General features: G+C 37.4%; 1 protein-coding gene across 1 annotated transcript in view; it reads right to left on the bottom strand.

Annotated features, from left to right (window-relative positions):
* Positions 1–1064: 1064 nt before the first annotated feature.
* AK5 (adenylate kinase 5) overlaps positions 1065–27306 on the bottom strand; it is a 96503-nt gene continuing 70261 nt past the window's right edge. The window contains exons 9-14 of the mRNA XM_062581322.1: positions 25923–25965; positions 24751–24795; positions 16035–16198; positions 14930–15046; positions 12344–12532; positions 1065–1609 (exon numbers count right to left, since the gene is read on the bottom strand). Coding sequence (XP_062437306.1) covers positions 1499–1609; positions 12344–12532; positions 14930–15046; positions 16035–16198; positions 24751–24795; positions 25923–25965 — 669 coding nt within the window. The 3' untranslated portion in view covers positions 1065–1498. The remainder of the gene's footprint in view (positions 1610–12343; positions 12533–14929; positions 15047–16034; positions 16199–24750; positions 24796–25922; positions 25966–27306) is intronic.

The following is a 27306-nucleotide window of genomic DNA, read 5'->3' as shown; positions in this document are numbered from 1 at the left end:
GTCACTGAATGGCACTGTTCTGGAATTGGAAATGCACTTCCTAGAGCATCAGAAGTAAAATTAGGACACAGGAAAGGAGGAACATCCATGGTATAAAGAAAAAGAATATACTTATAACAGTCCCTTGATAAATAATTGAATTAGTGTTTACTGGGCAAATGCCAAGGAAGAGGAAGGAAAAAAAAAAACAGAAGAATCTGCTCTGCCTGGAAAAAGGACATACTTTCCAAGCATGCTGGTTTGATCTATATTTTCAAGTGATGTACTGTGCTTTAAGAAGGATTAAACCCATGTCTACTGTAACAGAAATCATTACTCCTCACTGTTGTACATGTTTTATTTGTATTATGTCTTCATTACAAGAAAGATAACTTTAAAAATACAAATCTGCCCCATAAAGTACAACTTCGACAGAAAGAGCTATCATGCAACCACTTCAACTGTGAATTTACCCAGTAGTTCAGTAAGAGGATGCAATTACTTTACAGGAATGTCAAACAAGCTTTTACTTAGTTACGAGTATACCAAAAACCCTCCACAATATTTTGGTTAACAGAATATACGATTTTTACAGAGTTTTTTTGCAGATATTGTAGATAAGTGACCTATTAAAAACACAAGTGATATGAATCAAGTAATCCCTGTTTTTGGTTTTGGTTTTTTCTCCTCTGTCAGTTTCAAAGTTTTGGCAATGCCACTACAAGACAACGGATGATCTGAAATTTGCATTTGAAATACTTCTGAGGTATTCATGGTCAACCTCATATACAGATTTCAGCTAATAAAACTATTAGTAACTGGATTGCGCAAACTGGGAAGTCATTAAGGTATCCAAAGATGCCAGCAAAAGGTAAGGTTGTCTCAGTAATCGAGTCTGTTCCATTATAGAGGATTGACAGACTTCCACGATGGGCAGTCACATGTTCACATTGTTTTTTCTGCTGCTTGTTTTAGTAAGTGTTTTGGGGACATTTCAAAAGTTTGTTTTAATTTCTGAAGCTTTTTAAATTAAGTTCCAGCTGTCTTACAGCTGAATATAAAAGAGCAAATTTCAGTCACTAGAAGCTACGTAATACCATAAAAATTAATACTGTCATTTAAAAGAAACAATAACCAATGGGAAATTATATGCAGAAATCTTAATGTGCTGTATGATGAATGGCTTGGTTGAAGAGCTCATTGCTGACTGGGCAATGTGTCTGACTCTCAAATGTTTGAGCTCATGAAATACAAACCAGAGCTGCTGTTCACCATGCTGCTTTTCACTTATGAAGAGCAAACAACTAATAAAACAATTTACAGTACTTAGTGTGGAATTAGCATAGAGACCACTTCTAACTGAGTGTATTGTATGAATAGAGAAAAAAGATTTCATCTGAAATAACATTTATACCACATGCACAAATTCCAGATACCTCTCAAGACCACAGGTATTGCTTTGAACAGCATTTTAATCATGACTATCAAGTGCACATGAAACGAAGCTTTGTACACACCATTACTGAATTTCTGTTGAAAGAGAAAATGCTGCCTCTTCCTTCTTCAGAAGAGAGTCAATTGACATGCAGACTTCCAGAAAAACATCCTCTAGTGTTCCTTCTGCATCGATCTATGGAGGAAAAAAAAAAGGCCTATTATGAACATATTAGTTTGGATTAAGTTATAGACAATCTATCTTGCAATCTAAATTTTGAAAAGAAATGGCACAATATGAATCAAGTTGCTCTCTTCGATGTTATAAGCATCCTAATGTGGAGGAGCTGCTTCCATTTAAAAAAAAAAATTACTACCTTTCCGTAGATTTATATGAGAAGATTCTGTAGACTCTGTTGTCTGGAGCAAAGTACATTGATCAAATGAGGAAGCTTAAGCTCTTAAGTACTTGGGTTAAAATAACATGACATCTTTGATACACAGAACAGTTTTCAATGATTTTTAAAATCTCTTAATAAAAAACACTAACTTCAATATCATACTGTCAGAAAGATGGACAGCATTGCCGTGTTAATGTGTTGTCATCTGAAGTGTCATGACTGATCTAAAGGCTTCCAAGAGACAGTAACTTACCAAGGCTGTGTATTAATGGGTGTCTGAATTTTCAAGATTGGTGAACAGGTCCCAGTTTTGTTTGGGCAGTGCACGTTTTGCAGCGATACTTGTTCTGTTGTATGACCACTCACTTTTTTTTGATTTTTTTTTCTTTAGCATCCCAAAGATTCTGTTTTGAGCAGAGGTTCTCCAGGCTGTTCAAGCTATTTTTCAATAAACACACAACCAAATTGCTGCTCCTTCTGAGGAAGGTAGGTTTCTATATTTTAGCAATAAGGAACAAGGTTCATGGCCAGTAATGTACCTGTGTGCTACTGGAAAATGTAATGTAGCATCAAGCAACGAGTTTGATGTCCACTCCATGCAGTGTCATACAGGTTATTAATTGAGAACTTTTGCCTTCACAGTAGTGGTAGAAGCACTCACGCTGGCTGCATACTCCAAGCAGAATGTATTTGATATTTCAGTTCCTCTCAAATGCCTGGTGAGAGTTTTAAGAGTCTCTACTCAAAAACGAGCTTCCTGTTTGCTTCTCTGTGCTTACTTTTTTGTACATGCACGTCATGCAATTTGCACACTTTTTGACTACACCCATGACAGCTTTGCTACAGATTTTTCTTCTGAACTGTGCGCTGTATAATCACATCCGAGGCACTCACTAGGATGTCAGAAAATTACAATGTTTGGAGGGGACATTCCTGATTATCATACTTTCTGCCACCTCTTTGTCCTGCAGAAGAGAAAGGAACTTCAAACTCCAAAAACCACATTTTTTAAATAGACCATGAAATTCTCCTCAGAGCTGGTGTTGGCTTGCACCCAGCTCCTGTGCAGTCTGACTGCACTCAAAAGTACATTTAAGTCCCTCAGTGCTGTCTCGCGTGGGTGTCGGCAGCTGCTCCTCAGAGACAGCCAGCGAGGGATGACATTCACAAGTTTGACTCTTAGCAGCATCCACAGATGCTGCAAAGTTTGGTCCCTTGGCAGGTTCTGTGAAGCTCTGGCACCCCCATCCAGCCTAGGTTCAAATACAGCAGTTTCAGTGCTGGAAGCACCCAGCACTAGTCTGGCCAACCTTTGACGAGCTGGATCTGCACTGGATCCAGGCCCCTTGGACTCACTGCCAAGGTATTTTACAGTCTTTGCTGAGCTACCTTCTCTATTTCTGATATCATTTGAGCTTTCTTCACTTCCACTGTAAATCTATGACTCCAGCTTAATATCCTTACAGCGCTGTGTAGACCAGCACAATGACACCTCACTCCTACTTTTGGCTCATCAAAATATCAGTGTCAAGATGGGGGCAGTCTTCCTCTGCTGCATCTTTCATCTTTGATGAAGGTATAGCTCAGGAGAGGAGGGCTAGCTTTGTTCAGATGGACCAGAGGATCACAGCAATGCTGTCTGCACAAAGACATGGATGCCTTTTACTATCAGGCACTTGCACAGATTTTTTGGATTATCCCCAGGTTTTTTGAAGGAAATGAGAAAAAGACACTTTGAGTCTCTCATTTCCACCTGTAACTTAAGGCTGATAATATTTTTGTCACATGGACAACACCTTGAATAAACTTGGGTCTTTGATTTCATTCTTTCCAAAGAATGGAAAGTAGAATTTCAAATTGACTCTGTCAAAGAATCAGCCAAATCTTCAGATATCTTTGTAGCCAGCACTGCACACAGTACCAAGGAGTGGGACATTTGGTAAGTGATAGCCGCCTTCCTCCTTTCAGTATCCAGGACTTCTGAAGGAGGTGCAGCCACTGTTTGAGAACACATCTTTCTAAGTCATCATCTCACTTGTAAGAAATACCTTTAATGAAAGTGGTGGAAGCAAGATAACTGATGCTTCTATGGCAGCCACAAAGAGCTTAGGAGGTTATGTACTAGTAACAAAAAGGGAATGGTGAATTGGTTTGGACTGAGTGCATCCCATATCAAAATAAAACTATCAACTCCCATTTCAGCTACTATAAAGCAACTTGATTTGGGTATCCCAGTCATCACAGTACCTATTTTCATGCTGCTGTCCCACAGGAAATATATTTCACATGAAGTGAAAGCCACAGCCAATTCAAAGTTCTCAGCATTTTATTTAGCCCAGAGGGTCTTCTCATGTGAGTGGCTCATCTCAGCCAGAACAGCGTGCTGCTCTCTCCATATATGGACTTTTAATCTAATATATGAGCAGTTGAGACTGAATGTATGGCACTTCATAGACCATCCTTCAGCTAGGTGAGAAGTTAGATCTCACCATGAAAGTCATGACTTGGGATAGATTATACCTATCCAGCACCAAGTTCGTTGGAGCAACTGTGGCAGCAAAACTCTGCCTGAGGATAGAAAGACCTGATTCAATGCTTGAAGAGTTACGGTTTACCATGTTGAAATCCCATCCACCACTTCCAGTTCACACGACAATCAGGTGAGACTCTGAGACCTCTGAAGTCTGTGTAAATCTACCATCAGTCACCCCATGACCCTAGCTGGTGAGCAGCCTAGAAGGTTCGCTTCTGAACTGGGTGGCTCGCTCAGGCTTGTTTAGCACAGCAAAAACTACTTCCATATAGTTGCGATAAGCACGTGGGATTATTGCTCGAGCACAGGTAAGTTCGACAAGCATTCTTTAAGATGTCATCTACATGTACATTAAAATGCCTACACTCCTTTTCTCTTCCTCAGATTTCTCCCAGGAATCTGATATAGTGGGATTGTGATTTATACTAAAATAGCACTGTACACATTCTGCCTTGTATGGATAACCTCTGAGCTGAAGGCAGTGCCGAATGCAAATGCGCCGTCTACAGATACTGCAAGTAAAAGCTAACTGTGTTTGAGTGGCAGAATGAATGTCAGTCCTTTGTGAACATCTGGTGACTGCAAGTTCTGAACAGCCCTGATACTGAGAAAAAACACATTTTTGCATGTTTGATCCTAAATGCTTGTATTCGCTGCTTTGCATATATATTCATATAAAAAAGTGCATAAATTTGATAAATTTATATATCCTTTTATCTTTATATTTTTTATTATGTCTTTATTCTATTAATATGTCTAAACTTGATAACCACTCTAACCTGATCAGCACAGCTATCTTGCCATAGTCTTCTCAGTGACCTTTTCTAGAACCAAAATTGATATTCAAGTCCAGATCTAGGTGGTTCTGATTAAAAATTGGTTCTGTAAGCATGGCAACTGCTATCCTTTATGGCTAGCTGGAATGTGGACTTCCAGCCGGTCAGAGCAAAATATGGGCAAGTTTGACCAGTGAAAGCCCCAGTAGGTCCCATGCTAGCGTGCCAGATAACAAAGGTCCAGCTCACAAACTAACTTAATGTGTCACTAATTCATCACAGCTAGTGCCACAGTAATTTAGTAAAACTCTCTGCCGTTCCATGAGGGAAAACGATGTTTCTCTTCTCACATTGTATTTCATGAATTAGGACTCTTATCAAGGTTTTCAAGGTTACTCAAAGCTTTTGTCTTCTGATATAGGCAAGATTAGATAGATAGTCTATGCTACTAATTTTGAAATTCCACTATGGCTTCAAATACAAACAAATTTAATGGGTTAATTCGAAAAATGACTGTATATCATCTTCATAGTACAATGCTTATTTTGGCACTAGATTCAGTGAAATACCTTTTCTTTCACCAAATCTCCATTTGTTGTAGGTTTCTGGGTTTAGAACCCTGCATTTAGGGGCAGGTTTAGCTCAGCTGGTTAGAGCGTGGTGCTGCTAATGCCAAGGGTTCAATCCCTGTACGGGGCTATGTTGAGGGTTGGACTAGGTGATCTCCAGAGGTCCCTTCCAACCTCACCGTTCTATGATTCTATGTATACTGCCACAGAGCAAAGGGACAGCTGAAGCCTGCAGTTTTCTGAAAGACAGACTGTGACTGTGGAATAAACTCCCTGATTAGAAGCATCTTAGAAAAAGTCAATCAAGGTCAGCTGTGTTGCCACTAAGATTTGTCTTTATCCTTAAATAACAGTGTTAAAAACATTTTTGTGAATGACAGTGCAGTACTTGATTTTTAGAGCGGTGGATTGAACTGTCTGAAAATCCAGGAAAATATGCTGCCCAGATTTCTGCACGTTTCAGGTTTGGCATGAACTTACAGATATGAATTATCTATAACTCCCTGCTAATCTTTCTGATGTATCTTTCTACATTGCTATCTCAGCTAATGGATCACAACCTGCTAAGGGCAGAGACAAAGACACATTTGTTCCGTTATTCCCTAAGTACTTACCTATCAGGGTTAATTATTCTCTGACAACTTTCAAAAGACAGAAATAAATTATATAGCTGCTAGCACTAATACCATTGATAAACTTTTTAAAAGGGAAGAGTACACTTTTTTTTTTCCTAAAAAAAAAAAATATATATATATCTAATCGGGAACCAGTATTCTGGAAAAGGCTAAGAGGTAGAAGATGTGAGATACTGGTTGGTCACTCATTCAGTGTGTTGATTCTTCTTATATTGGTGTTTGGTTTTAACAGCTATGGAAAACAGTTGTGGTAAGAATCTAGTAACTGCTGCTTACTTGGCACATGACTTCAACTGATTTTAGAAAAAAGCAACAGAACAATTATTTTTATTAAAAGTTAAAAAAAACATGCTTCTTGGTTAAATGTTGTAGGCTAAACTTCCATATTGTGTGATCTGAAACAGTGACGTTTTGGGAAGTCTTTGAAAAATCCTCTGTTCTGGGCTGCCTACTTTACTTGTTACACTCACGTCCCTTTCCTCAGATTATTGTTTGAATAGGAAATTTGTATTTAAGACACCTACTACTTTGACGTTAGCTAGGTGGGATCACTTGTCTTCCTAACTGCCAATGCATTACTCTTCTTTATTACTTATTACACTCCTACATGCTGTCAATTAAAAAAAGCCTTAAAGGATGAGTCAGATATTAAAAACAATCAGTGTTTTTCTCTCCTTTTTCTCAATTGACAGAAGGCCATAAACTCAAAGGCATTCACATTTAGACATGTTAAAATACAGGTAGGTGCCTAATAAATATTCAAAAGCATATTTATGTCCAGCTGCCTTTGAAATCACCAGGAAAAAAAATTTAAAAGCAACAATACCTACCTGCTTACTACAATTAGCATTTTATATTTCCTTTCATATTATTCATCTGAAATATTTGAATTCCACAGAATTAGGAAACTTGCATCTCTTATTTTTGTAAAAAGTGCTTTTAGTCCTTGGATATCCAGTAAGAGTTCTTTGTTGAAAGCATCTGCATGCTGTCATTAGTGACAGGTGGATGTTCTGTAACTGACTATGAAAGAAATTACAGAAAATTAAACTATATCTCCAAAGCACGATTTTTTAGTTCTTAGTGGGAAATTTTTTAACGCACTGTTACAACTACTTTGCCTTCCAGAAAACAATTTGGAAGCTTAATACCTAAGCAGAAAAGCAAGCACAAGAAAACACTTTGTCTTTCTTTGCCCTTCATTTTGTCCATTTAGTTTCCTTTGTAAATATATCCCAGTGACTCACATCACAGTTCTTAATCTCAGCTGAGCCGATGGACAGGTCACCATTACTCCTGTCACAGTCACAGACCTTTTGGCAGCATCTGAAGGCTTCACCCTTTGTGTGGGTTGTCGCGCTTCCACTGCTGAACAGGAACACTGACAGGTAATCTTGTTCAAAGGGAATCTAAGTGGAGTCGCATCTTTTTTTCGCAGCGTTGTCAAGTCATTGTTCAGAGTTCAGCAGAATGAAAAATGGTCCATTTCCAAACATCATATTACTTATTTATTAATGCTTCTATACACAGTAAATCTAAGTTGAGAGGAGGTCATAAATTCTCATTGACTGAGATTGCTGTTACCACCATATATCTTTGTATTTTCTGGGCAAGTAAAGCAGAAGGAAGATTCCTAATGACCGCAGAGGAAGCTGGATTAGACCTGAATCTTTCTGAGTCTCTCAGGTTTGTCAGGCTCCTTCCATCAGCCCTTCCTTAATGCTCTTTCCAATGCAGAGAAAGAAAAAATTAATTTGGCAATGTGGTCTCAAGCACACCTTCACACAGTGCCACAGAACCACTTTGTTCCCTACAGCACTCATCTAATTCCTATCCCAGACCCTCTGCTGGCTTTATTTCCAGACTGAATTTTACGTATTTAATCTGCTTCCTGCCTCTTTCAGGCTGAACACCGGTAGGCCAGATAGGACAACTTAAATATAGCCCAACATTGCCATGTGCTTTTATCCTTTTGTATTTAACATATCCAAAACTTTGCCCAGCACTAGCTGCACTTAAAACATAGAAAATAAGTAACATCAGTATATCAGCCTTATTTTCTTGATAAACAAATCTGTTGAAAATATTTTTCTTTTATGTTGCAAAGTATAGGACTGGGTGCTACAGTTAAGCACTGCGGGACAGAATCACTTAAATAATTTACTCTACTTCAGCCAGAACTATTACTGGTACTTAGTCATGTATGGCAGTAAGCTGGCTAGAAAAGGTAAATGCTGGATATTCACAGCTGTTAAGTAGGATTTAGACTTTTAAATTCCTCTTCAAAAATGTTATCATCCACTCCTTTAAGTAAGTTCTTAATAAAGGGTATGACTGGAATTTAAAGGACCATAAAGCTCACATGTGCCATCTACTGAAGAGTTTCTTCTGTTGAAAGCAGAATGACTTTCCAGAAAAAGGCAACTAGAGCTCCCTTTTGACCCTTCTTCTCTTCCTCACTTATAAAACATCTCTTCAGATGCTTCAGCTGTGGCTTATGCTGGGATTACAGGGATCCCCACCTGCAAACAGCAGCTTCAGGTAAGACCTCACTTCCTTCAAGCTGTTTGTTAGATTCTACCAGCTTTACTTGAGAAAAATATTGTATAAGGCTCTGGTCTACAGTTATATGAAGGTCCATGATTAGTTTAAAGAGTCTGTGAAGGTAGCTGAGATCATTTACTTTATGGGGTCAATATCTCTTACCAACCCTTTCTGAGAGGTCTTCAAATCAAAGATTGAAAAACACTTGTATGGAATAGGAAACATATACACAACTCCTTCAGTGAGCAGAATTATAGAGGCAGCAGCTTTCAGATGGGAGCAGTAGCATCTTCAACCAGGGCTGGGCAGTGTTGAAAAATAATAAAACCTGCTTAGGAATAAACAGATTCCTGAAGCTGAAAACATGCAATGTTATAATTAAAATCAGGATGAAAAATACTAAACATGTTAGACTGACTTTAGGAAAAGACTCAGTCCTCTGTGTATGTGTATGATTCTATCAGTACAATAAACCAAGGACTATTTTAGCCTAGCCCATACAAAAAAGTTGCCACCAGAAATACTTCTGATATTTCTTCTGTTTACCACATGATTTTCACTCTCCTTTCCTCATTCAGGGAGCATCAGAATGGTTGCTTAATGTCAATGCTTAGCAGTCTGTAAAATATCTTGCCATAAATAAGAAAACGACTCTGTGTTCTGGGAATTGTAAACTCTTTACTCTCTGCTTTCTTTGACACATGCAGCTTGAACATATCCAGTACTAAAACAGTTTAAAAATTTTAAGCCTAAATGTCTGCTTTTCTCTAAATTTTCCACACAGCTAAAGGTGCAACTTAAAGCAAGTATCATGTATCGCAAGCAATAAACACATTTTGTATTAGCTATTGCTCTTTGTTTAAAACAGCTGTTGACCAGTTCTTTGATTTTTGGGTTCAGGTTTTAGATTGTTAAACCAAATAATGTATAGGTGTGTAAGCTGTGCCTTTATAGGTTCATAACACAGGTTGGAAGGGACCTCAGGGGTTCATCCAGGAAAAAATTGCCTATAAAAGTTTCCCAAATATGCATTCCTTCCAGAAAAAAAAAAGAGCTTTGTTTCAAAGTATTTAATGTATTTCCAAATCCAAAACATTCTTTTTTTTACTTTGAAGCAGAGTGGTCACTGAAGAATAGTGATAAAGAATATTTGGATCAGAAAAGCTACTGAAGTCAATTGCCCTGTGCAAAAATTGCTCAGACATATTTTATATATTTTTACGTATTATACAGCTTGACTGTGGGTGCAAAGTAAAAAGATCATTCATCTCTCCAACAGACAACAAAATGTTAACACAGTTCTGCTATGGAAATAGTGTTTGCTTCTGCTCCTTGCAGGGAGCTGCAGGCTTGTACCTGAGGTGCCATTGCCAACTTGTAGTGACAAAGACAGCCTGGAAGGATTAATTTTAAAAGCTTACCTTCGCTGAATATTTTGGCACTGTTCTCAAAGTGCTGATAAATAACTTAACGTGTACTTGTCTGCATCATAAGGGTCAGGGAGGGAGTCTGTCTACTTTACTCTGTAACGGATTCACACCTTTAACAGCAGATGTATATTTTATCAATTTAGTAAAAAGCAGCTGAGGGAGCTGTTTCAATACAGAGTAACTGTGCTCATGAAAAATAGAGGATATTGTTCAAACTTAAAGGACATTTTACATGATAATGTTTATAAAGCTGATTCTACAGAGCTTTCATACCCTATAGTTCCACCCGGAAGATGGATGTATGTTAACATTTAAACTGATCAGCAAGGAGTACAGACAATGAACGCAGTGTAAGAATAACACTGTAAGCACTGTTCAAGCAAAGAATGGATATTTTCTGATGACCTGCAAATATACGATGTCAGTTCCCCAAAAATTTATTGGTCAAAGACTGCAAAGCACATATCCTGTTCTGACCCACAGACTAGGCAAGTCTCTTGAGGAGCTAATGAGCTAATCACTTTCAGGAAAAGATGGCATGTTTTGTCATGGCATAGGAAATGGAGCAGAAATTTGCAGCAGAAGAATTAAGGAAGGTCAAGGTGTAATAGATGAAATAAGGCAGATCATGAATGCAAAATTTGTGTAAAAGTTTGAATGTACCTACTCTCTTTGGGGCTTTGACTTCACTGATGCTTCAAGAAAGGAAAACATTGTGGTGGGCATAGCTCACTGGAACAAGATCCTAGGAACAGAAAGTTCTACTTTCCTATGAACTGCACTGTGTTTGTGTATTGTCTCAGGAAAAGTCAGAAAAAAAGGAAGGTCAAGGAAAGAGATTGGAATTTTAATTAAATGCATTCTTGCAATGTTGAAAAGGTAGTTTATAAGGAGAAGAAAAAACAAATAAAATCAGATAATCATGCTTTCATGTTTTAAAAATAAAAGGAATTCAGGATTTTTCCGCCACTCCAAAGTTCACCTTCTGTGCATCTGTTGTGGAGTTAGCAAAGGACACAAAGTAGGACTTTCTCTAGATTATCGGTATTGTTTTTCTAGGATAATGTCATTTAATCTGTGCAGGTGCAGGATGTGGGTACACAGATTAGCTGGAGGTTTCCTCTTCTTTGGGAGTTTTGCAAAGGAGAAAGAGGTTTGGCATAAATGATTTTCATGCTCGCCACAGCCTCTAGGAAAAAGTTTCTGTAATATTTCCAGAAACTATTAACGGATTCTTTCCCTTTTAGGACCAGTATGACTAAATCTTTCTTTAATTCAACAGAAAGGACAGTGAGCCATGATAGAGCAGAAAAATATACAAGAAGTATATAAACATCCTACATAAATGAGATTACAGATCTGCCAGAATATCAATCAGTAAATTATACTGATGAGCTTCTCAAAAAGTATGGACTGGAACATACAAAAAATGTTTTAAAGATCAGATTTTGAGCATGTGTAACCTGATGTAATTCCACTGAAATTAATATAACTATGCCATTTTTTCCAGCAGAAAACTCTCTTGTGTGCAGGTTTGTTTTATTTCAGGATGTGCACTATCCATTTTGTTAATTTAACTAAAGGGCTTTGGATTGACATGATCTTTCATCCTAATTCTGAAAGCCTTCATTAGAGAAATAAATCCTAATACTTAAAGAGAAGCTTTTCAGCATTAATGCTTAATAACAGACTCTATATAGCCTAGGGAGTGATTCGGGATATTTACTCAGATACAAGGTAGATGTGTGTGTTTTATTTTTTCAAATTGCATTGTGGAACTCTGAAGTTTGCAGAAGTCACCCAATTCAGGCTACTCAACCAAGTGCTGAGAGGAACAGCATATTTTGATACCATCAGTATCAAACAATCTCTGCAATCTGTGTTCAGGATAAAATAGACTAAGAAAATGGAAAATGAAAACAAACTGGGAAGTGCAGAAACTAACACTGCTCATAAATGGTAACATACCCATAATTTCTGAATAGTGTTCATAAAACAGAAATAGAAAACAATAATGTAATTCAAATAGTCAGGCAATTTACCTTGCATAACTGTGTCTTCATCTCATAGTATGCAATCATGGGTTTTGTTGCTTGGTAATAGCTCTCAATTCCTTCCTTAATAGTTTCAGCACTATCAAAGTGGTGACCGCTCTGATTTCTCATCAGAAGGCGACTGCTCATGGTTTCTGCAGAGCACTCTAGGCAAAATACAAGTTTTGGTTCCCCAATCTACAAACAAAGGAAAACAGGTAAGTATTCAAACCACAGGCCTGGCAAAATCTGGTCTTGTTTACAAATCCTATTTTGTTTGTGTAACTTTAAAAAGAATTGCTAACCAGAAGAGTCCTCGAGTAAATTAGTAACATTATTTCCTTATTTGTCTAGGCAGAAATTATGCTTATTAACAAACACCTTTAGCTGTAGCAGCACTTAGTGATCCCAGTGTTCAGGATCAAGACTTAAGTGTGCTGTACACATGCAGAGAAGAAGATATATAATATGAAAAATTCTGGTTACTTGGACTGAAGATCATCTATTTGTTCACTGTTTACAATTGTTTCATAAAAGCTTGATGCAAACAACACTGAACTGTTGGAATTTTTCACATAGTTATTTTTCTAGCCTTTGCCTCCATTTGTTCAATCTGTGAGAAGTATATTTTTCATTCAGGGGCTGTCAAACTGTAATTTACAGAGCTTCAGAAGCATATACAAGGAACTGTTAAAGTTCCAGTTAAAGTGGGCCCACCTGAAATGGAAATGAGTAACAACTGGCAGGGCTCAGGAATGCTATCAAATGCATGTCATTGGATTTATTTGCAAGTTTTATTTGATGGTAATACTTGTAGAGTAATTCTACGTCATGACTTCTCATAGAATAAATGGAATACATTGCTCTATATTTCCAAATTGGTGAATTGTTTCCAAATTCTATGAGAAGCCTAGCACTTTCTGCTTTTTGACTTGTAAAGCTGCCTTCCCGAGGGTGAGTCTGCTCTGTTCCATAAAGAAAACAAATAAGGTGAAAAATATTTCTAATAATACTTACAGGAGAGAGCCTGAAGTTTTAAACACAAATCCCTATAATTCTTTCCCCAAGATGCTGAAAAACATGCATGTTATTTAGAATAAATTTTGCAATACACTTCATTGTGCACCTTCTTCAGGCACAGCCCTATTGACACCAGGTTTTGTCTGAGCAACAGCTGCTGGTCTGAGACTAAGGTGATAAACTCCACTTTAACAAGAAAAAAAGGTGTTACAGGATCAGAATTATGTGATATGATTCATTTCCCATGCATTTATATTTTCAGTGATGCTCTCAGACTTTTGCTCATTCTTTCTGCTGTCCAGAAGGAATTTGGAGAACACCTTACATAAAAGAATGAGCAATAAGTCTTGAGGAAAGATGACTGTTCTCTGCACTAGTGACCATTAGAAATCTGTGCCTTTACCATGGCTATGGCAAAGTAAGTCTAAATGACTGATACATGCATGTTGCCAAAAAAAAAAACTCCACTGGAGGCATCAGGATGTGTTTGCCCAGCAGTACTGCAGTCCAGGATATACAATCTTTAAGTCTTACTTTATAGCATGCACAAGCATTCATGGGACATGACATTTATTCCTGGCAGAAAAGGTGCAATGCTGATATAGTTCTTCCCTCTATATAAAGTTAATATAATCTCCAATGTCTTTTTAATAGTCTGTGGCACTTTAATACAGGAACTAACAGACCAATGTTGCTGTGAATGGCTTCTATACTACTTCCTATTGCCCAACACTTTGTCCAGCTTCTGATGCCATCAGTCATGCAAGTCTTTTGTAGTAATCAATTAAATAAAGCAACTACAGGTTCATGGAGAAAACAGATGATTCATCAAAGCTTTATTACCTTTTAAGCTTGTATAGGACATTTCTGGAATGTAGTATTATAGCATACATACTCAACTGTTTCCTTTTCTCATAAACCCTGCCAAATTCATTCCTGGGGCTTATTTAGAATATTTTCTGCAGGTTCAGAAACTGACAGCTGAGAATTCTCAGTAGGTCTTAGCGCATACTGAGGAAATCAATAACTCTGTGAACTGTAACACGCTCACTTGCAAAATGCTCTTTTTATGGGTATGTCACATGTAACTTGCTACAGAAATGTTAGCTCTGTTTTGCTCATTTCAGAACAGCAGCAAGCTTTGGCAAATCTCACTCAACGCTCAGAGATTAACTGTGATGATACAGACCTTCACATACCTACATCAAATAGTGCTTGATGAGGTTTTGATGAGAAGTGTAGCAGCCATTCAAGAGAATTAGTAATTCACTAGAATTAGAAAAATGATTTGTAAAATGGTGCTTTCCACTAACTAAGAATGGTCATGGTTTGTATCAAATCTAGGTAGAATCAGCCTTTACTTCTGGTATTTCACAGCCTGTGTAAGCAAGGGCACAAGCTGTAATCACTACATTGATATGGTGCCAAAGTCTCTGTGATTAGCAGCAGAACTCCATTCTTTTGATTGTCAGATGGACTCTCTACAAGCCACCACTGCAATCTGTGAAAGATGGAGATCCAAGCAGCCTCAGAAGAACAGCAGGAGTAATAACAGTATTACTATTACATGGTCACCTTGTTTTCAAACTCTTCTGCTTCTTTAAGGTCCCGGGGATACCCATCAATCAAAAATCCTTTCGTGTCCCCTAAACTGGCAATCATAGCTTCCTTCAGTAGCTCTAGGACAATACCCTGCATTGAAAAGAAAGGGAATTACTTGGTTAATTAATAAGAAAGACTTGTATTTTTGTTTGTTACACTGACTTTAGTCCTATGTCCTTGAGAACTGCTCAGATCTGTTCTGCTGAAAGCAAGTACTATGAATGTAGATGTTTTTCTTTGGTAGCCGGATACCCTACTCCATTTCAGAATCATCTATGCTATACAGACCTAGTGCTGGAACTCACCAAGAGTTCCCAAAGCGGCCTCTAGAGAGCTGAGGATATCTTGTAGTTCCAAAGTCAATGTTAATACCTGTGAAACTTTGGGACAATGCTGCAGCATTTTCCAATCTGATTGGAATCACTGATCAGTCACTGATATGATTATATTAAACGGAAAGTAATAAGAGAACTTGTGTGATCAAAGCAGTCCAAATCAATGCTCTGTATAGAATTCCCTGGTATCACTCATTGACATAAATATCCTCTGATCCATCTGCACTTGCTGGAGACCCACTAAGAGCTCACATTGTGGACTTGTCATAAAAGTCAAGTCCAGCTGAGAACAACACTCTCTCTCTGCATAGTCTCTATTAAACTGCAGTCCCTCCACTCTGGGATGGCAGCCAGCTCTGCAGGGAATCACTGCAGGTATTGTAAACTGGAATAACTGCCAGGAGGACCAGCTTAGAATCTGAAATGTGAAGCTATAAAATGGACATAAAGTTTCTGTTTCCTGTATTTACTCTTACATTTTGCAATGCACAGTGTAGCATCTCTCTCACAATATTTAATGATTAATCTTTATTGTTTAAGGGAGTCTGAAATAAAAACCGAACAGCATAGAAGGCAGAAATAAGCGTCACAGATTCACACTGAGAAAACTTCTCTCTCAACATGCAGATCCATTTTTCTTTAATAGCAGACATCGGGTACATTCTCTTATTTCACTCTTTCAGACAATCTACCTGCTACTGATTTGCTTAACCATTAGGACCCCAAATAAAGCTGTAGCTTACTCCAGGCACTGGTTCACCACACTCCAGGATGTCTTTGATCAATTTACTTCTCTCTGATAATGATGATAACTCATTTTGGAGAAGATCACCACTGGACAGATGAGTAAATCCATATTTCCTGGCTAGCTGTTCACATTGACTACCTTTGCCAGAGCCAGGGCCACCTTTGTGAGGGAAAAATATCTAGAATTAGAAAATATAAAGACCTTTTCTCAAATTATAGCAACTGAGAAAATGCAAGGAAAATGATATGACTGCATATTTCATATTTTTTTAGCAAAGACACTTTATAGTGGAACAGGTAATGTACTTCCATTCTGATACACCACATGGCTGAATCAAAAACTATATATAAAAGTCAAAGGTGTTGCATCAGTGTGAAAGCTTTTGCAGAAGAGAATCTGTTTCTAAAACAGAATAACCATGTAAAGGAAAGAGATTAAACAGCAGATAGCTGGAAAGGGAGCCCATATGTGCATTTTATTTGGTGTACGTTTAGTCTTGATGGTTGCAATGAATACTAGCAAACTAATCCTTACAGCATTCTTGCAAGGGAAGCATTTTGCTCCCATTTTACAGAAGGGAAAGGTACTAACAAAAAGACTGTGAAAGCTGTATGTGTTACACAGGATGCAAGTGAGAACACAGTAACTAAACCCTTTACTGTGGTAAATATGAGTTACTGCCCTTGGTCCTTTTCCCCTTTGAGCTGGAAAGCCCTCACACATGCCACTATTTCCAAGGTTAACCAACAGTCATGTACTGAAGCTGCTGAATACTTTCAAAGGCTTGATTACACAGATCAATACTGCAGCTGCAGTGAGTTGTTCTTCATGCATACCAGGAGAAAACATAAGAGCATAACCTTGTACTCCATAGGACAGTGCTTAGCAATGTCTGACTAGCACAGCAAGAAGTTGCAACCACTAGCTGTTGCACATCCTGACTTATATTGACCTAGGAGCTGGAGAGTCACCTCTGAACCAGGGCTCATAGCAAAGCACTGTGAGGCAGCAGGGCAAGATGCAGCTGACATGGTGCTCAGCTGAAGCTATCAGGTGATTTTTCCACTGAATGAAACAGGGACAGCACCTGTGCCTGGCTCTGCTGGGGCAAGCAGCTCTCGGCAGCAGCATGAGCTGTTTGGGTCTCCTGTCCCTCAGGAGACCTGCTTGAGGCGAAGAGCAACTATATATGCTAGTGTTGCATATCTGCCCCCATGAGAAATGGCTTAGGGGAAGCACTTCAAACCTCCCCGTTTCCTTTGCTGCTGCCGTCTAATCCTATCATGCTTCTCTGTCCTTTTCTGGCTCCTGAGGCACCTCAAAATTCTCCCAAAACTCTGTGTCTTTTTGATGCTCCTCTGGTACTAGCCTTTCTGGGCCCTTTGATGGGGCATACTCCCTGCCATGTAGGCACTAGCAATGTCCTATCCCACCTCCTGAGTGGAGATAGGCGCTTTTCTTAGGGCCATGATTCGGATCCTGATACATAGACATGAACCAGAGCCATCCTTACCCCAAACACTAAATCTTCAAAACGACAAGTGCCAGGCCTGCCCTCCTCTGCTGCTCGCCTGCCTGTGCCATAGTCCCAAGTGATCCCCACCGGCCTTGGAAATAAGGCACGCTGCTGCACTGATAACTAGGTGGCTATAAACCAGGTGCAGGCTGTTCCTGTAAGCTGTGGAAAGCTAATTCTCTTGGATCCTGCTTGTGTGGTGGTGACTTTCAGTGTGGTGGGAGAGGGAGAGGTGAGAGGTGTCCAGGGCAGGAGGGCTGGGTGGAGGTCTGAACAGTGTCTACGTTATCTGACTGTTGGGACTGGGGGGAATTACAAGTTTTGTAGCAGTCTGTAACATTTTTATATCTTTCATGGATCTATCCAGAAGTCTTGCAGTAGGAGATAATTCTACCTTTGCATGTAGGCAGTGCTCAAAAATCCAAAGTTAAATCAAATTATCAACTGTTGAAACTTGCAAGCATGAATATCTAGCTCAACTATGTGACTTCAAGATGCTAAAAAATGTGATGCTAAATAACATGATTCTTCTTTCTGTTGTTTATGTTTTTGTGAATGAATATAGCAATAACAGTGAATTTGGCATTATTGCTTTCTGATTTTAAAGTTTCACTCAGTTTAAAGTTTAAGTTTAAAGTTGCCTTCAGTTTAAGAAATGGATCGCACCAAGCACCTTCAGAGAAGTTACAGTGTTGTAGCTGAGAATAAAAGAATGGGTCAAAAGGTATGAGCAAAAAAGGAATGTTTTTCTCTTGTGTAACCTTGAGTCTTTTATTTCAGATTCACAAAGATAATTATCAATCTATGGTGTGAGAATCACATTTGGGCTACTATTTTAGCCAGAAATATTTCTGTCACTGTTTCATTTTCTTTCTGAAAAAATATGCCTTTGTATGTGGGTTGTATCTTGTTTTGCTATTGCTTCAATAAAAAAAGTCTTTTGTAGAAATAGCCACTGGAAGAAAATAAGTAATAAATAAAAGTAGATACACAGAAATAGATAAACTACCTGTAATGAGTGTTAAATATCTGTAATGGCAAGCAATTTAACTTCTAGATACTTTTCTAAAGTTTCTGGATTAATAGATATGTGTGCGTATGTTCTTGTTTGTGCACTCTGCCTTCTGGCCTTAAGCATACTGGTAGTGCAGTAATTTCATCCCACCTATTTGTGTATATATAAAATTTTAGGAAAAAAAACAGCTATAAAGATTCCTTTATTACACTTCTCATATAACTATTTCTCTTTTGAATGTAGAGCCAAAATGGAAATTCCATGGTAGCCCTTCATATATTAAATAAACCCTGATGTCTTCTTAGAAATGATAATACAAGGACAATTTTAGGTTCATTTTAGTGACCAGATAAAATTCAGAAGAATTGGCGTGTCTCTAAAATAACTTAATCTGTTAGTATTTTAAAAGAGAATGCTGAGCCCTTTAAAAAAGAAAAGACAGAATAAAATAGCAGCTATGTGCTGAAAAGCAGTAACGTTTGCCTTGAAACAATTGGCTTTATGGCGTTAATTTTAGCTTAGTATTATTTAATGAGTAGCAAAGCATCCCACAGCTTTGCCAGTTCGTGTGACCTACTTTACAAAATCTTTTGCATTCTCATCAACAAATGAGATTTCAGATCAGACCAAGCAAGAATTGTGAAGAGGTCAAATGCTTCCAGGGAACTCAGCATTACCAAGGGCTTAACACATACTCAGCACTTATGCCAGTATTAATTTATGTGCTTAGAGTTCAAGTATTAGTTAATGTCTTATCTCCTTCTGAAGGCTAGTATTTAATATGACTGATAAAGAGCTGTCTAGGTGGGAAAGAATGTGAAAGTGCATTTCCTTACTAATTAGATACTTCTTGTTCAGTGAGTATATTCACAGGACTAGAACATAAGCAGCTTTAACTGCAAATTAACCCTGCAGTAGTGAGGCTTATTATTAATTTGTACTGTTGCAAAACTTATATCTCATCATTTTAGAGTGTCTTGTTACTAAATCTATGTACTTTTCTAAAAAATGAGAAGTAAAAATCTAAATAATTGTGTTAATATTCAGCTGTTTTTCATTATAATAACAAAAGCTTGTACAAAGGTATCTTCAGTGAAGAAGCCTTCACTGTCATTTTATTATACTGTTTTTTTCAAATAGAAAAAACTTGAAGCCTTGAAAAAGGTGTTTAAGTTTCCACAATGGGCCAATTGTTAGGAGAAGGAAAATATGCCTCCACTTTTGTTGTGAAGGTATAACATTCTTTGTGAACACTATCATTTTTTTTTTGTGCGCGCTGTCATCTTTACTCTGCCTACATACATTTTTGGAAAAAGCTTGCATGTTAACCAGTGACAGACTGAATTATGGTAACTTGCTATTCAGATTTAATCATATTCTTCTCTGACTTTCATATGTGACAGGAAGATAAAGAAGGCCTAGAAAATTCCTAGAGAAATTATGAATCTGTTGTGACCTGTAGGAGAATGTGGAATTAGCATGTGAAGGTGACTCTGTCTCTCCGTGCTGGTTTTTGAGAAGCGAGAGGTTTGAATTGGCCACGTGGCTGGGCTCTGCCAGTTCCACAGGAGCAGACTGCACAGCTCCTTGCTCCGTAGGAAGATGACGGATAAGTAGAACATCAGTGAGGAGTGATAGAGAGGGGTACGAGGCCCTCACTGAGCCAAAAGACAGAATTGTGATGATTGGGGGGGGGGGAGGAAAAAAAAAACGAAAGAAAGAAAACCACACTCTTCTTGGGTTTTGGAGGTGCATTTTGTTAATAACAAAACTGTCAATCACTGCTCATTGGGCCTTGTGCAGAGAGTCTGACTACCAGCAGTTCTGGGGTGTCAGCATCCTTGCCTACTGTATTGCACTTAACAATACTAGTGTTTTTAACTTTAAAGCTCATCCATTAATTTATTAAAAAGGTACGGATTCAGAAAGTCAGCACACTGCATCACTCAGATTATTCTTGAGAAATGGATGTTTTCTATGCTCCTTTGCACTTTACGACACAATTAGTGAGCACATATCTGGAGCCAGAATACTAGATAGAAAATAAAAATTAACTTGCAGTTTTGCATATTGATAACTCTGTAGATAAAGTTGGCTCAAAAGGTCTGTGCACTCTGTTAGCACAGGCACCCCTTTAGGATGATTTAGCTGCCTGCGAAACTGCTTAAGGAGAACTTTTGATAAACAACTCTTTGACAGCAAGGCTGACTTAGGTAGTCATCTTCCTCCATTTAATTATTCATTGCACAAATCCCTCACAGAGGGCAGTTCAAGTGGAGAAAATGAGAGGTCTCAGTGGGCAGGGAGAAATTACAACTGCCCAAGCAGCACTTCTGAACATTTCACTGCAGCTTGCATTAAATCAATGAAATATCTGAGTTTAAGAAATCAATTTTCTTAGCCTCTTGCTCTCCCTCCGCAACTGAAACCCTACCAAACTACAAAAAGACTACAAGTTTGTGCATGTGATTCAAATGTTCTGGTCTGGCTTAGAGCACAACATCACAAACAGATGAATTAATGATGTTAGAAGCAGCTGGGACGGCTGCAGGAACAGGAGAAGGGACAGGAACAAGCACTAGTGAGTGGCAGGGGTGAGCAGTACATGCACTGGCTTTGCTGCCCAAATTATTAGCAGATCTGTCACACAGGCAGACTGAGATGTCTCTATTTTTAAACTTGCTAAATTTTATGAGCTTATCATACAAATATAGTAAAGATTTATATAAACTGTCAACAGTGGGATTTACAAAGCAGTCCCACCACTCATTTTTAAATGTTTCAATTTCTAGACCTTGTGTTTTAATTCACATCATCCTTGTATTATGGAAAAGTGCTTGCAGGTTAAACCTAACTAGACAATGAAGTCTCAGAAGTCAGGACTTAAATAAAAATAACTCCTTTTCCTTTTGGTCAAACCAGTCTCATGATTTTGGAGGACTTCTAAAGGATCAGTTTGGTGATTTTTTACCAACACTACTGGGATTATTTATAAGAGTAAAAAATAAGCCTTACTTTCAGAACTTGCCATTTCAGCCTCAATTATCAACAGCACATCACCTGTTGTTCAGGTACGATTTTAGTCTATGAGTGAAACTATTTGGGAATGTTGCTGCTACTTAAAACAGGTTGATTTGTCTTTTTTTTTTGTTTTGTTTTGTTTTTTGGTTTTTTTCCCCCTGAAAGATTATTTTAACCAGAAAACAACCTGAAGCATGTGTGGAAAAGACACCAGATGTCCTGGGGCATCTGTCTGCAGCATCACTGAGGTTTTCTTCCTTCTTGGAGAAAACAAGTTGGAGTTATTTTCATGGAAAGTCAGAGAAACCAACTATTATCAGTTTCCATAGTTAGCACTTGGATTGATTTGAGTATTGATTACCCAGTGCTGTTCATCCTGTGCTTATCTGACTGTAGGAGGAGCTGTAACGCAGAATTATAAAATAGTTTAGCTTGTAAGGTACCTCATCTGGTCCAACTCTCTACTTACAGCAGTGTTAACTTCAGTGTTAAATCAGGTTGCAGAAGGTCTGACATTTCTTGGATAAATAAAGTCCTACTGTTGCGTGCAGAAAGGACTAATGTATGCAGTTGATGTTTTACCTGCAAGTGTAAGTGGGGATAACATCTTCATAGTGTCAGTTGGCAAGCTGGTCCTATTTACACTTGGACTTAAACAGTCATCAGCTTTGTCTCATCAGTAAAAATATTAAAAGGGTTCTGCAGAGGAAACTGGTTACACTGGCTATTTTTTAAACACTAAAGAGTAAGTGGAGAAGTCTACCTGGGAGCCAAAGTGCAGTAAGATGGATGGAAACATTCTCAGCCTCAACCAAAGCCAAATGTAGCACTAATTTATGAAATACCAGTAGAGGATGGGGTGTAGAGTGCCCACCAATAACGTTATGTAGGCCAGTTTCCTGGATGTGATATAGAATAGCACATCAGTTAAGTCTGATTAAAATCATACATCGTTTTCATTGTTCAGTATGGTTAAGATCTTACTTACCATGCTGCTTTGATGAAAAGGAGTCAATTTTAGTGACTGGCAGTAATTACAGAAGTTTAAAATATTACAATATCCCCCCAAACTTATCTTTGCCTGTGTCTAATTTTATAATCTTCTCTCGAATTTGACTTTCCAAATCAAAAAAACTTATACTTATTTTCGCTTCTTACGCCACCCTGCTGCTCTCTGTCTTATATTTGACTTGCTCTTTCTGTATCTCTGCTTTCTTGTCTGGATAAAATGTTTATGTTGTTGCTTAATTAATCCAACTTGACTGTTATTACATATTCATGTAAATCTTTGCTAATTAGGTTGGTTTTTTTTCTCTAATGTAAATCTTTGCTAATTAGGTTGGTTTTTTTCTTTTCCTTTCTAAAGAAGTTTCAAGGGAAATTAGCAGGGGAGGGAGCAGCTTACTTTTTCCTCCCCTTTTGTTGTAAACACTATCTCAATTTGTCAGCTACAGCAGATGGTGTATTTATTTCAGTTATTTTGTAAACTATTTCTTCAAATGCGCATCTTCAGACGTCTGGTTTCCAAAACCTCGTTACAAGCATCTTATTTTTTTCTTCATGAATACATCTGTGTCAGGAGTAAACATATTCTTTATTGCACTTGAGATGGAGAAAGCTTTTCCTGTTCAAGTACCTACAGAGGGCATGCGCTAACCCACCTTCTCTGCCTTGGGTTTAGTCATAGGTACGAAAGGCTGAACAGTTCTAGCCTTGGCCCCTTTTTCTTACCTGTCCGCTGAGATGGAGTACTTGTCTATCATAAATTTGAGATGCTTTTTTTTGTTGTTGTTGTTTTTTTGAGCTTCCATTGTCTTGGACAACTTTAAGAAGGAGCAGAAGAAAAGTTTCTTTTGCCCTTGCACAATTTGCAATGATCAGACTTCATCTCATGACTGATTATGAAAAACTACTGTCTCAGCAAATGGTATGTGTCTGGCTAGCATGTATGCTGTTAAACCTAGAGTACACAAGGATCCAAAACTGATACAGGCAGAATTAGCTGCCTGAAAAGGCAGTAAGGAAAAAAAGCTTATGGCCACTGAAACATAAAACCACCAAGAAATCTGTCCCTGCAGAATACCATTTACTTCATTATCGAGATCTAGTGAAATCAAGATTTCTCAGCCAGATGAGCAACTGTGGAGATCTCCCATCTCTTGGTCAAATCAAAAAGCAAAATCCAGAAAAATGTACCCTTGCTCTGCACACCTGACTCAGAGGTGGGTTTTGTTTTGTTTGTTTGAGGAAAAAATATTGTTGATAAGAAACCCATGTTTGCAGAATTAAGACTTGATCAAACTTTCCATTGAAACTTTTTCTGTGTTCCATGAAAACTTTTTTTTTTGATTAAGTGGAATTTTCCTATGCTCCTATAAAGCATTTAATAGAAAGTCTGAGATGGATTTAATAGCACAAATACATTCAGAAGAGGTGAGTATTGAGTATTAAAATAGAAGATGACTAATGGATAGTCTAAAAAAATTGTACATGAACATTAAAATCCACTCCTTAAAAATGAAGAAACACTAAATGGTGAAAAATGTCATAGTATGGACAATTTAAGAAGCAAAGTTCCTTGAGCATCTTTACACTTTTTTAAAATCCAGTTATTTGTAGAAACCCAGTAAGAAATGTGAGGCAGAGGGAATGAAAATTTGTCATTGCAACAAGCAGCAGTAAGATCTACTCCAGTAAATATGGAATTACAGTTGTTTAGAGATTGAGAATTATTACATGTTTTCCCTTTAAGAGAAGTCTCCAGGTGAACTGTTCAGAAATCCAATTTACTTTTTCAAATCTATCACAGACAATATAGGTCCTCAGCAAATTGAGTGTACTTGTATTTGGTATAAGGCAGGATGAACTAGAAGTACAGCACATAAACATACTATCTCTTGGTACATTTTTTGATGTTCTTGAACTCTGAATAAAACTTGTATTCATTTATGACTAATTTGAGAAGTCACAATTTCTATTAGGAGGAGAATGCACAAAATAATGTATGTATATATGTTTGTGTCTCTATTGTTAGGCCCTAGGAAATTTACTGCTCTTGCTCTATACTGTAAAGTCATTCAGAAAAACTCTTGATATAAAAGCATATTAAATAACATATGGATTTTCAGTTGGAGCAGCTATATCAAGATTCCAACTTACCAACTACAAAAATGATGTTTGATTTCCTCAGATCTTCTGCAAAATCTAAAATGAAAATAAAGATCTTTTAGTTAGCAACAGCTATTCATTTTAATCTTATCTACCTTTCACACTATGTTGAATAATATTCCTGTAAGTTCATCTGTGCGGGTTTTTTCCTTTTGTTTTTTAAACTAGACTTACATTCTGCTAATGCTCTCCATTTCAAAAGGAATTGTTATCCACAAGATTATTTCTGTTGCAACTTTGTAGCTGTCACTGCAAATGTGATAAAAATACTTTACTTGAAAGTTAGACCTTGCATTTGCACATCAGCTTAAAAAAATAAATCAATAAAAAGAGAAGCAGATGCATCTTGATGTAATAACATGTCTCCTGAGCTATTATATTTTTCTCTGAATAGATGACTGGATTAAAATAGATACAGAAGTGTGATCACATTCCATTAAAATTTTATGGTCAGTGTACTACATATGAGATGATGTTTTAAATTCGCCTGAGTCTTAATTTCAGCTATACTGTACCTCAATTGAAATCTGGGTATTACTGTCATTTTAGCACCAAAACTACCATGCTCTATTTTTTCCTGAAATTATATCCAAAAAGAGGAAAAAATCTTCTAGTCTGAGTTCCAGTCATTGTCCCGATTATGTTATACCAATATAGAAGGGTATCTTGCAATGTCTGACCTTGGCTTGCATTTTATTATGGCTTTGACTTAACCACTTACAACAGACACTCATTAACTACATACAATTTTTTTATTATTATTATTATGTGCTACATAGAAGCATCTACAAATTTCACTATATAATATTATTAGGTGTAAAAGCTGTTCACTAATCCTTAAATTTCTCGTAGAATCTTAGCAGCTCATTCTTTCACAAGCTTTTCATAATTACTAATTTTTGAAAACATCTATCAGATTTAATGCCAGTTAATAAAGACATTTTGTAATAATTTTGTATCCATGGCCCAAACAGTATAGAAATATCCCTTTACATGCCTTAATGTATGTTCAGAGAATTCATATGATAAAATATAATTTGACTCAACCTTTGCATTATGGATAATCTGCATTCAGTTTACCTTCTACATGTAACTACTTACATGTAAGTGGAATCAAAGGTTTCAAAATCAAAATGTAAGTTTATATCAAAAATGAGACTTACCTCCTGTGCTCTCATAACAAGAAAAACTTGACTGGTCTTCCTCCTGTTAATTAAGGAATTGATAAATTGATTTATTTTTGCATAGTTTGCATTTCTTCTTCTATCTGTTTATTTGTACGTCTTAGTATCTTCTGCATCTTCTAACCTCTCAACTTTAATATATCTTGAGATATGGTTAACAATGTCACAGGAACACTGCTAATATTGTTTCACTCTGTGGAACATAAGAATGGAGAACCCAAAATAATATGAGATGATTAACTAGGCCATGCTATTACTGTGAGGAACAGCTTTGTCTGTCTTAGTTTCCAGCCATACAGTACTAGTGTATTATATAGGCAATAAGTGTGCATATTGAATTGCTTCAAAGAAAATGTGGAATGATAAACTGTTAATACTGTGATAATTTAATCACAGTAAATTATAGTAGTGAACTACAACTGAAAGATGAAATTAATCTTTGGTTAAGTCAATCTGAACTTGTTGACCTTTGGAATGCAATGCAAGCTACAACTTGTTATGAAGGCTGCTGAGTTTCTAAGAGTGGTCACTCCAGGGAAGGGGGCGCTTGACTTGTTGGGTTTTTTGGTTTGGTTTGGTTTTTTTCCTCTGATGCTTGGCCATTTAGAATCATTTTGTCATGTACTGTATAGTATTACAAACTAAGAATTACGAATACTGGTCAGCAATAGGGTCAGAGTAGTAATTTTCTGCTGTTTTATACATATGCTGGACATGGTCCAAGTTGCAAAATATCCAGACCATCAGTGCTTTAACGTATTCTATAAAATGTTGATAATAGCATTGAGAGTAACCCGTGTACATTATATGACTGCACAGTATCAGTACATTAAATTAGTGCTCCTAAAAAAAGATACTAGCATATGGCTATCAAACTCTAGTTCTTCGGACTTCTGTTTCAGTATGCTGTCAGGAATAGTCATGGTTAGAAATGTGTATTGCTACATGAATAGATTAAGTGAAATGAACAGGAGCAGTGAATAGAATGGGTGAACTACTGGCCACTTGAATTCGTAAGGCTCTTGCTCTACACCTGCAGGTTTCTCATTATGTTCCCATTATCACTGAAATACCAGTAATCTTGATTAGAGACTGAAGTACCATTATACTGATTAGATAGAATACTTTCATTTTTTTTGATTCATAGTAATTCTCAACCTATTATACTGTAGTAGTAGGACAGCCATCTTAAAAAAAGTTTGCAGGAAAGTATTTCAGGATAAGTTATTTGAAAATCAGAGATTAATTTCTTTCCTACAACGGAAGTGACTTTTTTTAATCCTGCATGTGTGAGGCCATGTATGTGTTTTTTTTTTTTTTTTTTTTTTCCTGATGCCATAATATAATTAACCTTTTGACTCTG

This window comes from Rhea pennata, chromosome 8 (genome assembly GCF_028389875.1).
Source record: "Rhea pennata isolate bPtePen1 chromosome 8, bPtePen1.pri, whole genome shotgun sequence".
NCBI lineage: Eukaryota > Metazoa > Chordata > Aves > Rheiformes > Rheidae > Rhea > Rhea pennata.
The sequence above is the reverse complement of the archived record's forward strand: the minus strand, read 5'-3'. Positions and strand labels throughout refer to the sequence as shown.